This window comes from Apteryx mantelli, chromosome 26 (assembly GCF_036417845.1).
Source record: "Apteryx mantelli isolate bAptMan1 chromosome 26, bAptMan1.hap1, whole genome shotgun sequence".
Classification (NCBI taxonomy): domain Eukaryota; kingdom Metazoa; phylum Chordata; class Aves; order Apterygiformes; family Apterygidae; genus Apteryx; species Apteryx mantelli.
Window position 1 is genome coordinate 9,527,555 of NC_090003.1, and position 11,338 is coordinate 9,538,892.

The 11,338-nt window shown below is 58.3% G+C and overlaps 1 protein-coding gene across 1 annotated transcript; it reads left to right on the forward strand.

Annotated features, from left to right (window-relative positions):
- The first annotated feature begins 802 nt into the window (after window positions 1–802).
- On the forward strand, window positions 803–10,728 carry ALDH4A1 (aldehyde dehydrogenase 4 family member A1). Its single transcript, XM_067311023.1, has 15 exons — window positions 803–839; window positions 1,614–1,707; window positions 1,898–1,990; window positions 2,089–2,136; window positions 2,538–2,693; window positions 3,055–3,204; window positions 3,298–3,372; window positions 5,638–5,825; window positions 6,815–6,888; window positions 7,043–7,239; window positions 7,620–7,667; window positions 8,323–8,475; window positions 8,737–8,858; window positions 10,194–10,312; window positions 10,458–10,728. Exons 1-15 carry the CDS (start codon window positions 814–816, stop codon window positions 10,568–10,570), a joined length of 1,656 nt encoding a protein of 551 aa, XP_067167124.1. The 5' UTR covers window positions 803–813; the 3' UTR covers window positions 10,571–10,728.
- Window positions 10,729–11,338: the final 610 nt, after the last annotated feature.

Here is an 11,338-nt window from a genome sequence, read left to right on the forward strand (position 1 = left end):
CGTGAAAAGGGGGCGTTCGGAAGCTTGCCGATGAAAACGGGTTACAGTAATTCTCTGGTTACAAGGAAAAAAAAAATTAAAATAAATGCCAAACTCCTGGTTCTTGTCCGTGTATCAATTGTTGTGCTGCACGACGCTGGTAGACGAGCTGCCCTTGTAGCTCAGCAGCCGGGAAAGAGCTGCTCCCCCCTTCAGCCCCCTGGCACCCGGGGGGACCTTCCTCTGCGCCTGGCCAGGCGCGGAGCGACCGTACGAGAGAGGCTCAGCCTCCAACGAGGCCCCTGCCTGAGCCAGGAGATGCCAAAAGGCACCGAAAAGGTGCTCTAATTCCCTTTAAAAAGGCGCAGGCTGCTCTGCTGCTTTGCGTTCCTCTGCTCTGAGTCAGCAAACCCCTTCCGGGCTGAGCGTTGCCCTGCGCGATACCCTCTTAATAGTCCACTCTTTTTTTATTTTTATTTTTATTTATTTTTATTATTCCCTAAAAAAGCCACTGCGCCTCGCCGCCTTCAGCTTGCTTCTTCCTTTCTTGCCCGCAGGTCGCAGGCACGAGAAGGCCGCAGCCGCCCGCCCGCCCCGCGCGGCCGTGCCGCCGGTGCCAGGAACAGGCAGTTTTATTTATTTATTTATTTATTTTAATCCTTTCCCTTTCTGCTAGGCGCGCCCGCCCGCGCGGGGTGGGTGGGGGGGCGGGCTCCCATTGGCGGCGCGCGGCACCGCCCCGCGGCGGGGGGGGCGGGGCGGTGGGGAGCGGCGCGCGCGGCGGCGGCGGGGACGCGGGGCCGTGGGAGCGGGGGCCGTGGGAACGCGGCCGCGATGTGGCGGGCGCTGCGCGGCGCCGGGTGAGTGCTGCCGCGGCCCGGGCCGCTCCCTCCGCTCGGCTCCGCTCCTTCCCCGGCCCGGGGGGGGGGCCTCGGAGCCGCTTTTCGGGCCCCGGAAAAGCCCCTTCCTGCAAAACGGCGGCGCGTGGCGTGGCGAAACCCCGTTTCCCCCCCTCCCCTCCGGCTGTGGCTGTTTCTAGCGTTTCTCGCGCGAACGCTGTGCTTTCGGTTCTCAGCGGGTTCTTTTATTTGCCCCTTTGGGGGCACGTGATTTAAGGCCGAAACCAGCTTGGCAAAGTGCGTAGCCTGGAGCCTCTGCTTTCTGCCTCCGGCGTGCGCTGAGCTCGGCCCGAAGCCTGGGCCCGAGGGGGGCACGCGTGGTGCTGCCACGCTGCGGCACCGGTTTGGAGCAACCCGGGGCCCCTTCTGCCCTGGCAGCCCCATCGCCCGTTTGCTCGAGGCAAAATCTCCCTTGGAAGTTCCTTTTTCCCGAGCTGGCGGAGCCCCATATCTCCAGCTCGCAGCGAGGCGAGGGCAGAGCTGCCCGGGGTGAACACGCGGGTTCGGTGCCCAACTCGGGTGTAATCACCCGCCGCCAGGGCACGGTGGAGCGCAGATGCGTTAGTGTGGTGCCGTGCCCGGACTCGCACGGCTCCTTTTGCTGGGAGCAACGAGTTAAGCGATAAAGCGTGGGGCGTTTGGCGGTACGGAGTGGGGAGGCCGGGGCGGATGGCAGTACGGACCAGGCGAAGGAAGTCGGGGGGCATTTCGGCATCCGTTTCGCTTTCGTCCTAGGCGGAGATGGCGGCACCACTCCGCCATCGAGGTGGCCAACGAGCCCATCCTGGAATTCAAGCCAGGGAGCCCCGAGCGAGCTGCTCTCCAGAAGGTAACGCCACACGGAGCAACCACGCGTCCCCCCTGTGCCACCCGGCTCCTCGGCCGGGCCGGAGGGGCGCTTTGGGGACAGCTCGCGTTTGAACTTGGGCTCAGCCTGGCTTCCTCCAGCCTGTAGCCCACTAAGGGAGGGAGGGAAACCTGGTGCTGCAGCTCCTGACGCGGTGCCGTTCCCTCGCTAGGCGCTTGGCGAGCTGAAGGACAAGACGGAAGCCATCCCATGCGTGGTCGGGGGAGAAGAGGTGTGGACGTCCACTGTGCGGTACCAGCTGTCGGTGAGTTTGGCGGAAAGCTCTTCTTCCTTGAAGCAGCGACAGCAGGGGGGTTGTATCGGGCGAGAGGGAAATTACGGAGGTTTTCCTTCTCTTTTCAGCCCTTCAATCATTCGCACAAGGTGGCCAAGTTCTGCTACGCTGACAAGGTGAGCACGCCTCGCTGCCGGGCCCTCTTCCTCGCGTTCGCTCGCGGGGCAGAGCTCACTAGTCGTCCTGCAGATGGGACGGTGACCGGGACGGTGACCGCGCCACCCTGGCCGGACGCCAGCGTAGGTGATGAGGCAACTGGGCTGCGGGTTTCTCTGGCAGCCTCTGCTGGAAGAGGGAGCTCGACCCTCGTACCCTGCCCTGAAATAGCTGCTGGCTTTTACAGAAGAAGCGACTGCGCTTCGCCTGGCTTTAGAGAGCCTCTAGTAGCTTGTCCTTATCTTCTAGGGGGGTTATGCAGGGGTAGGTGGCCCCTCACCTCCCCTTCCTGCCTGACTCCTTGCAGAAGTGGAGAGGGAGCGAGTTCCTCAGCGTTGCTGTTTCCCCTTCTGCTCTGCAGGACCTCATTAACAGAGCCATCAACGCTGCCTTGGCGGCCAGGAGGGAATGGGACCTGAAGCCTGTCCAGGACCGAGCCCAGATCTTCCTCAAGGCAGCTGAGCTGCTGAGCGGCCCGCGGCGAGCAGAGGTGCTGGCCAAAACCATGGTGGGGCAGGTAAGAGGCAGGTGGGATGGCCCCGGGGGGGGTAGCTGGGGTGCATGGGGTGGTGTTTGGGAAGGGGGCACCTGGGCACACGAGGTGGGAAGAGCCTCTGAGCTGTTTCTTGGCCACGGGAAGGATGCGAACGGCCGTAACGTTAGAAGGGCCTGTAGCGGGGAGGAGGCTCGCAGGGGGTCGAGCGCGCTCAGCGTAGCGGAGGGAACCCGTACACCGCGTCCGGATGCGCCGGGCCGCGTCGCTTGGGCTCCCAGCTGTTGCGTTCCCCCCGCGTTTTCATTCTATAGGCCGAGGTGCCGCCCCGCTCCTCGGTGCGGAGGAGGATCCTCCATGTTGCTTCTCTCCGCTCCGCTCTCAGGGTAAAACGGTCATCCAGGCGGAAATCGATGCGGCCGCCGAGCTGATAGACTTCTTCCGCTTCAACGCCAAGTACGCGGTGGAGCTGGAGAACAGCCAGCCGCTCAGCGTGGACATCAGCACCAACAGCATGGTCTACCGGGGGCTGGAGGTGAGCGGAGGGGCCGGTGCCGGAGCCTCCGGAGGCAGCCCGGGGCGGGAGCACAGCGCTGTGTAACCGGTCCCTTTGCCCACCCGCCCGCAGGGTTTCGTGGCAGCCGTCTCGCCCTTCAACTTCACGGCGATCGGTGGGAACCTGGCAGGGGCTCCGGCTTTGATGGTGAGTGTCGCGGCAGGTATCTGCTTCCACCGGGGCTCGAGGGAGAGCCAGAGCCAGAGAGGATGGGCTGGAGGGACACGCGGGAGCCCAGGGCTGGGAGAGGGGCCTGGCCTCCCTGAGGCCGCTGTTTGCCTGGCCTGGGCTCTGCAAACGGGTCTCAGATTACAATTTATCCTCCGGTTGTTTTCCAGGGGGACGGAGGAACCACTCTGGAAAGAGCTTTGCGCTCGCTGTTTTAAGGTGTCTCTGCACCTACAAACACCTACAAAACTGAGCGCAGCCACCTTCACCCCTCAGAGGGTATCAGATGCGCTTGGGGTCACCTGGTTTTCTTCTTGAATAAAATTAGACTCAGGTTTTTTTGGATTACAGCCAGGTGTCCCAGTGCCTGGCTGTTAGCTCTGTCCCCTGAGCACCTGTGATGGGGGGAAGTGCTGGAAAAGGGGGAAGGTCCCAAACCGGCTCTTCCGAGAGCAGAAGAGGTGCCTGCGCCCGAGGTTTTTATCCTGCCGTAAGGGACCTTCCTGCCGCGAGGCCGGGTTTTAGCTCGGGAGCGGGTCGGGTGCTGCAGGAGGGAGAGGAGATGAGAAATACAGAGGGGTTTTGGTTCTCCTGCGCGGCGCTTGCTCCGCGAATCGGGTTTCTAGGCGCGATCGCCTACGAAAGCGCTAGCGGGGAGTGATAGCAGCAGCCCGGCTAGCGGTGCCGGAGCAGTTGCTCTCGTTCCTCTTGGAGGAGACCCTGGGAACGGAGGGCAAAGGTAGGAGCGAGCGCGTCGCGGCCCCGGCGTTCGGCAGGGACCTGCGAGATCCCGGCAGCCGCGGAGGACGGGCTGAAAAGTCGGAGTAATGGTCGGTGGCGTTTCTGTACGCGTCCCCGTGCGTCCTGAGCGTGCCCAGCGCATGCCTGCCCTTGCGGGGCGAATTCTGGGGAGAGACTGGGCAATAACCCACGCTGGGTTTGGGCCGGGATTAATTAATCTGTTGTGCAGGGAAAACAAAAATTGTCCCCAACTCTTTACTACTTAGGACCTCAGATTTAATCCTGGTGTCAAATACAGTCCCCTCCAGCAGCGGTGTCCTGTACTAGCGATGGAAGAGGCTGAGATTAGGGAAAGCACCAAGCTTTTAATTTACAGTGGTCGCTTTTTAAAGCGGCGTGCAAGATGCAGCACACAAACCTATGAATTTTGGAAGGGAGGAATGGGGAGAGTGAAGGAAGAAGACAAAGCTAACACGGGACGGGGAGCTGGGAAATGTTTTTTGGGGGGTGATGGGGAGTAGATGCGTGCAGAAAGCTCCTGCCCTGCGGTACCGGGGAGACACTGGTAAGTTATTAATCGGTGCGTGTTAATCAGTGCCGTAGCAATGGGTACGTTGGTCGCTGCAGCGCGCTTCCCAGCGGATTAAACATTGCGCTTGGCCGGATAACTGGATGGATCAATATGATTAATGCCACTGCAGTGTCGGAGCAGGATTTCCTGGGGCCGCGCTGCCCGGGTAGCCAGGCTGCCCTGGCATCCCGTCTCCGACCGCGGCCTGTATCCGCTTGCACGGTTCCGCCAGAAGTTTTTGCCGAGCGTGACTTAGCGCCGTCGCCGTTCGGAGGGGAAGGGCTGGGGGTCGGGGGGGGGACGCGGGGGCCCCGCAGGGCTGCCTGCGCGCAGGAGGAGGAAGAGGCAGGTGGCGCGGAGCCAAAGGGGTGGGACGCCTCCGTCAGGATTTTAGCGCCGTGTTTTCCGGCCGCTCGTGCTGTTTGTTTGTGCACCGTTAATCCAGGCTCGGGCTTTTCTTTCGCTCCTTGGCTTGGCGCGAGCACCTGCTGGGTTCTGCACGAACCTGCTCGCAGCAAGGGACGGTGCCTGTAACGGCATAAGCATGTTTCTTAGCTGCTCTATCCCTCGATTTCCCGAGGCGGAAAGCAGGTCGGTGTTTTGGGGCCGCTGTCGGGGAACGCGGGGCGCAGCAGGGCCGGGGTGACAGGCGATGGCCGGGGTGGTGGAGCGACCCGGTGGCAGCTCGCGGCGTGCAAGGGAAGGGCTCTCGTGCCTTTAGCTGACCTGGATGGTCACGGCGCTTCCCAAACCCGGCGCTCGGAGTGGAAAGGTAGGAGAGAGCAGGGTGCGGAGCGCCTGCGAAGCACCCGCGCGCACGTGCCGCCAAGGGTGTCCTTGCTCTGATCCCATCTGCTGCGGCGTTGGTGTCCCTGAGCTGGTTGCACCCGTGGTGGGTTTCTCGCCGCGCTGACTTTCTCCTCTCGCCCCAGGGCAACGTGGTGCTGTGGAAGCCCAGCGACACGGCCGTGCTGTCCAGCTACGCTGTGTACAGGATCCTCCTCGAAGCCGGGCTCCCTCCCGACGTCATTCAGTTCGTGCCGGCCGACGGGCCCGTCTTCGGGGACGCCGTCACCGGCTCCGAGCACTTCTGCGGGCTCAACTTCACCGGCAGCGTGCCGTAAGTGGGGCGGGGGAGAGGCGCGCCAATCCGGGCTGCGCTGTTCTCCGAGGAGCCGCAGCCGGCAGCTTAGGCGGTGCTGGATGCCTGTTCGTAACACCGGTCCCGCGAGCGCCTGCTTGGGGGAGTGTTTAATATCAGGGAGTTTCTGCCGCTAAACTCAAACCACAGGATGGATGAACTTCTCCTGCGAAAGGGGGCATTGAGGGGACACTGACCTGTCTCCCGGAGATGCTCTAATTTGGCTCAACCACCCGCCCAGCACTTGCTGAGCGATGCCAGGGCGAAGCGGAGCGCCGTTTATTCCCTCTTCTCCCCGCTGGCAGGCGTTAAGGGACTGTGACTTTGCCGCGCGAAGGCGTCCGGGTCCTGCTAAATGGGCGTTTCAAGCACGTGCCTCCTTTTTTCCGGGGAGATTTGCAAACTCGCGCCCTGCCAGCGCTTCAGGGTGCGTTAGTGACTCCGAGGGCCCCGGCAGCCGCCCCGGAGCGTCGCTCCCAAAGGCACCGGGCTGTTAAACCCGGGGGCCCGGCTCAACCGGCAAATGACATGGTCTGATGAGCGTCGTGCTTTAAAGGTGGGAAGCTCATAAATTAGTATTAGTGGCTGTGCCTCCTGGTGGGAGTTTATTAGCATTTTTATTGTTTTGCAGCCGAGGGGTTTGTCACAGTAAAGAAGGGGGGAAAGGAGAAGAACAGGAAACTTCTGCTGGATGTTTTCTTCTTTCTTCCTCCCTGTGACACTTCAGCTGTTTCTTATGTTTGAAAATCTCGGGTGGTTCTGTAGTGCCCATTGCTTTGGTGTCTAGGGCCTCGTTCTCGGCTGGCATCTCCTTTCCAGCTTGCAGGGCGTCCCTTCCTTCGGGGATGGACCTACGGGTTTGGTGCGGGCTCCTCTGCAGCAGGGCCAAGACCTGGACCTGCCTTTTCCACCTTCCCCTTGTGTGCAAACGCAAGAGCTTTCTAACCAGCTCCTCTTTTCTCTTTCAGGACTTTCAAGCGCCTCTGGAAGCAGGTGTCCGAAAACCTGGACCGGTACCGCAATTTCCCGCGTCTGGCTGGAGGTAATTTGGGGACGCAGAATGGCTAATGCCGAGCCCTGGGCATTTAGAGGTGTTCAGGGAGTTTGGGACTGGCCCGAGCTTGTGCTCTCCCAGTTGCACAGCCGGGACAACTCCTCACTCGCCGCTTCCTTTTCCTCCTCCTCTCGGAAACCAGAGTGCGGCGGGAAGAACTTCCACCTCGTGCACAGCTCGGCCGACGTGTCCAGCGTGGTGAACGGGACCCTGCGCTCGGCCTTCGAGTACGGCGGCCAAAAATGCTCGGCTTGCTCCCGCCTCTACGCCCCGGACTCGCTGTGGCCCCAGATCAAAGCGAAGCTGCTGGAGGAGCACAGGAAGATCAAAGTGGGAGACGTGAGTAGAGCTGCTGGGCTGCTGAAGGGCTTTGCAGCTCAGCGGGTGGCTGATGGGATTAGAGACTGCAGTAACTGGCTACTAATTCCTATTGAACCGAGCTTTTTATCCGCTGCTTCTCCCCACCACCACCCCTCGGTCCCCCCCCCCATCTTTTTTTGGTGATTAGAAATTAACTTGTAGCCGGCGTCTGCAGGAAGGATTGTGTAAGTCACCGACTACTGCAGACTAATTGAAAATGGGCAGCTTGTCCCCTCCACGAGAGGTGTGTTTCAGAGTGGGGGAAAAAGGGTTCTTCTGGGAATTTCAACTCCGTATTTTAGAGTTACCTTTCTGGCACAGCACGGCCCTTACACCTTCTCCTTTCTTTCCTCCCACAGCCTGCCCAGGACTTCGGGACATTTTTCTCCGCGGTGATTGATGACAAGGTAAGCGCAAGTGTCCTGTTTCTCCTGGTGCACCAGAGTAGCACCACCACGCTTGTTTTATTTAAGCCTTGGGTGAAGTGTGGAAGTCGGTGATTAGTGTCAGAATATCAGCGATAGGGATGTGGGAGCTCTCCCTCCTTCCCAAAGAATTGCATCCCTTTGTCACTGCCCCTCTTGAAAAGTACTTTTTTGGTGAGGAACTATCATCTCGGACGTAAGGTTCGGAGTGTCTGAGACTGCATCTCTGGCTCCCAGCCCTCCAGAGCAGGAGGAGGACTAAGAGCAGTGTAACCATGAAGGAGACTGCCTGGACACCACAGTCCTCTTCTCCTCACTGCCTTCTTGGGTTCCCCACGTCCCTTAGCAGGGAATCCTTCCTCCCTGGCCTAGCGTCCATACCACAGTTACTGCCCCTCTTAAGCCAGTTTCAAACCTTGGGTTGAAAAGTGCTTTTTTTTGATGAGAAGATATCTTAGACATAAGGTTCGGAGTGTCTGGGGTTGTACTTCAAGCTCCCAGCCCTCTTGAGCCAGAAGAGAGCTAAGAGCAGCGTAGCCCTGAAAGACATTGCCCACATTCCCCCAGCCCCACTTCCAGAATAGAGAGACCTCCTTTGAGACCCCCAAACTCACAGGCTTTTATTCTTTTTTTTCAGTCTTTCGCCCGTATAAAGAAATGGATCGAGCATGCCAAGACGTCCTCCAATCTCACCATCTTGGCAGGAGGCGGCTGCAACGACAGCGTTGGGTATTTCATCGAGCCGTGCATTGTGGAGAGCAAAGACCCAAAGGATCCTATCATGAAGGAGGTGAGAGCAGCTCGGTGGGAGCCTGGGCAGGGGGAGAGATGGCAGTAGAAGGGCAGAACAGGCCCTAGACCCCCATCCCGAGGTGTCTGCTGGACACTGCAGCTGCGCTGAAATGAGTTGACTGGCTCTGGACGGTGAGGTGGTGCAGGGACATTCCTCTTCCCTCTTTGTCGTGGCTTTAGCTAGTTCAGCGCCAAGGCGCCCGCGGGGTGTGCGAGGAAGTTCTCCCCGATGTCCGAATGCTTCTGTTTGGCTCTGCAGGAAATTTTTGGCCCCGTCCTCACCGTGTACGTCTACCCGGAGAAGCGGTACAAGGACATCTTGGAGCTCATCGACACCACGACGCCCTACGGCCTCACGGGGGCAGTCTTCGCCCAGGAGAAGTAAGTGCCAAAAGCCGCACAAGCGCAGCCTGGACGCTCCGCGTTCGGTTCCCGCTGCTTTGTGGCCTGCTGAGATAGCGCAGCAGTCCGCAACCATTTGCAGCAGAGGGGAAAGGGCTTTCTTCCTCCTTGCGGGGCAGCTACGTCCACGGCGCGTTGCTCGCTTCTCTCCGGAGCCTCCGCGCTACCTGGCAAGGATGAAAAAAGCCATTTCCTTGCGGCTTACACTGCTCTTAGCTCTCTTTCGGCTCAGGATGGAAGGAGATGCCTCTAAGATGGTTTCTTGCTCAAAAAATGCTTTTTCGGTGAGAAACCATCTCAGATGTCGGGGTTGGCGTGTCCGGGAGGATATGCCTCTGGCTTCTGGCCCTCCTGAGCAGGAGGGCTGAGAGCACTGTAACCCTGGAGGGGGCTGTCCAGACTCAGGGGGGGCCGCACAGCCCTGCCCAGCTGCCTGCTTGGGTTCCCCATGTTTCTTGGCAGAGCTTCCATGACGCAGCTCTTGCCCCTCTTGGGCCAGGTTCGAACCTAAGTGCTTTGCAGCACCGGGCTTTCCAGCTCGAGGTCGGAGACTGGCTGCGGAGGGGCAAAGCCTGCGGGACGGACGCTCAGCCGCAAGGAACCCAAGGAGGCGGCTGGGAGGACTGCGGCACCCCAGGAGTCGGGGCAGCCGCCCTCGGCCTCCCGGGGCTCTTAGTCCTCCTCCCCGCGAGGAGGGCTAAGACCCAAGGTTCAAACACCCGGACACTCAGAACTTCGCGTCTGAGATAGTTTCCTCACCAAAACAGCATTTTTCAGGCCTTATTTTATGATTTTTCCAAGAGGGGAAGAGCCAAAGGAAGCACAAGCTCTTGGAAGAATAAAGATATAAGCTAAGAGGAAAACTTATTTTTATTAAAATTTATTTTTATTATTATTTTATTATTTTTAAGCCATGAAGAGCTAGGAAGTGTTGCTAGTGTCAAATCCAAGTTCTTTTTGCGATTATTTTATGAGAAACTTTAGTTGAGTGTGAAGCAGAAATGCTTGATGGGGTTTAATTACTTATTAAAAAAGATTGGTTAAGAGGAATAGAAGTTGTTATGCTTGATGACCTCTTAAGTTAGTTATTTGGCTTTTGTTTGGCTGTGGTTACAGCTACCTTTATTCTATAGCAGTACATTTAAATGAGGAAGAGTGCCTGGAAAAAAACAAAACAAAATTGCAATAATTCAAATCAAGCTCTGAGTCTGTACGGCCCTTGGAATGTATTTAAAGTGCAACATGTTTTTTGCACAACCGTTGTCCAGCCTGCGCCATCCTCCACGCTGACCCAGTCGCTTCCGTTCCTTCTAGGAGCATCATCCAGGAAGCGAGGAACCGCCTGCGAAACGCCGCTGGCAACTTCTACATCAACGACAAGTCGACGGGCGCCGTCGTGGCTCAGCAGCCCTTCGGGGGCTCCCGCATCTCAGGTGAGAGAAAAACACCCGTGGGGAAAGAGAGCACCCACCTCCGTGCGTCCCTCGTGTCAGGGCTCTGCCTTGCTGCCCGCGGGACAGGATCCATCCTGCAGCCTCTGTCTCGTAGTTGCAGCTGCTTGTTTTCCTCCCGGAACAGGAACCAACGACAAACCTGGTGGCCCCCACTACATCCTGCGCTGGACGTCTCCCCAGGCCATCAAGGAGACGCACGTGCCCCTGACGGACTGGCGCTACGCCTACATGCAGTGACGCCGCCTCGCCGGCCCCGCTCCCGTACTACTGACGCTCGACGCACACTGTGGCTTCTCAGCTACAACCTTGGGAAAAAAAGCACTTAAAGCAAGTTATCTGTAACGCAAAAAATTAAGGTTTATTTTAGAAAAAAAAATTATTAAATGGAAAACTCAAAAAAAGAGAAAGTCTCTGTGATTTCTTGGTCGTGTAAGCGTGCTGGTAGCCGCTGCTGCTGGCAATATGAGAACATGGTGACAACGTGCTACGGGCACCAGAAACCCCAGGCCTGAGAGCAAAGCCCGGATCCCAGCTGCCTCCTCCCTCAGAATTGTTCTGCCCTAAATCTGCAATGGAACAAGGCCTTCGAGATGTGATTTTTCTAATTTAAGGCCTTAAGAGGGGAATGCCCAGCATGGGAATAAAGCTTACTCAAACATAGAAGTTTCATATTAATATGATCATCTCAAAGCTTAATAGCTATGTGCGTCTTCAAGGGGCTTTGGACTTACAAGCAGGGTTTAAAGCTGAGCTGCAGTTAGAGAAGCAGGGCCACAACGCAAGGGAGCCGGCTCACATCTTCCATCATGTTCCTCCCTTTGGCCAGCGCAAGAGGTGCAGGGCTCTTCCTCCTTGCCTGGCCAGGAGTGCTGGAATTAAAGCAGGAAGAAGGGCATTAAAAGGCTGGGCTTATCCCACTTACTAAAAACCCTTCAAACCAACAAACAAAAACAACCCTCCAAAACACCCAAAGCAAAAAACAAAAAACACCCACCCAAGTGAAAA

Excerpts from the sequence above, each read along its gene's own strand:
- ALDH4A1 (XM_067311023.1), top strand. The coding sequence starts at position 814 with ATGTGGCGGGCGCTGCGCGGCGCCGG. Across the intron at positions 7,668-8,322 it reads CCGCGGTGATTGATGACAAG|TCTTTCGCCCGTATAAAGAA; the intron begins GTAAGCGCAAGT and ends CTTTTTTTTCAG. Across the intron at positions 8,859-10,193 it reads GCAGTCTTCGCCCAGGAGAA|GAGCATCATCCAGGAAGCGA; the intron begins GTAAGTGCCAAA and ends CGTTCCTTCTAG.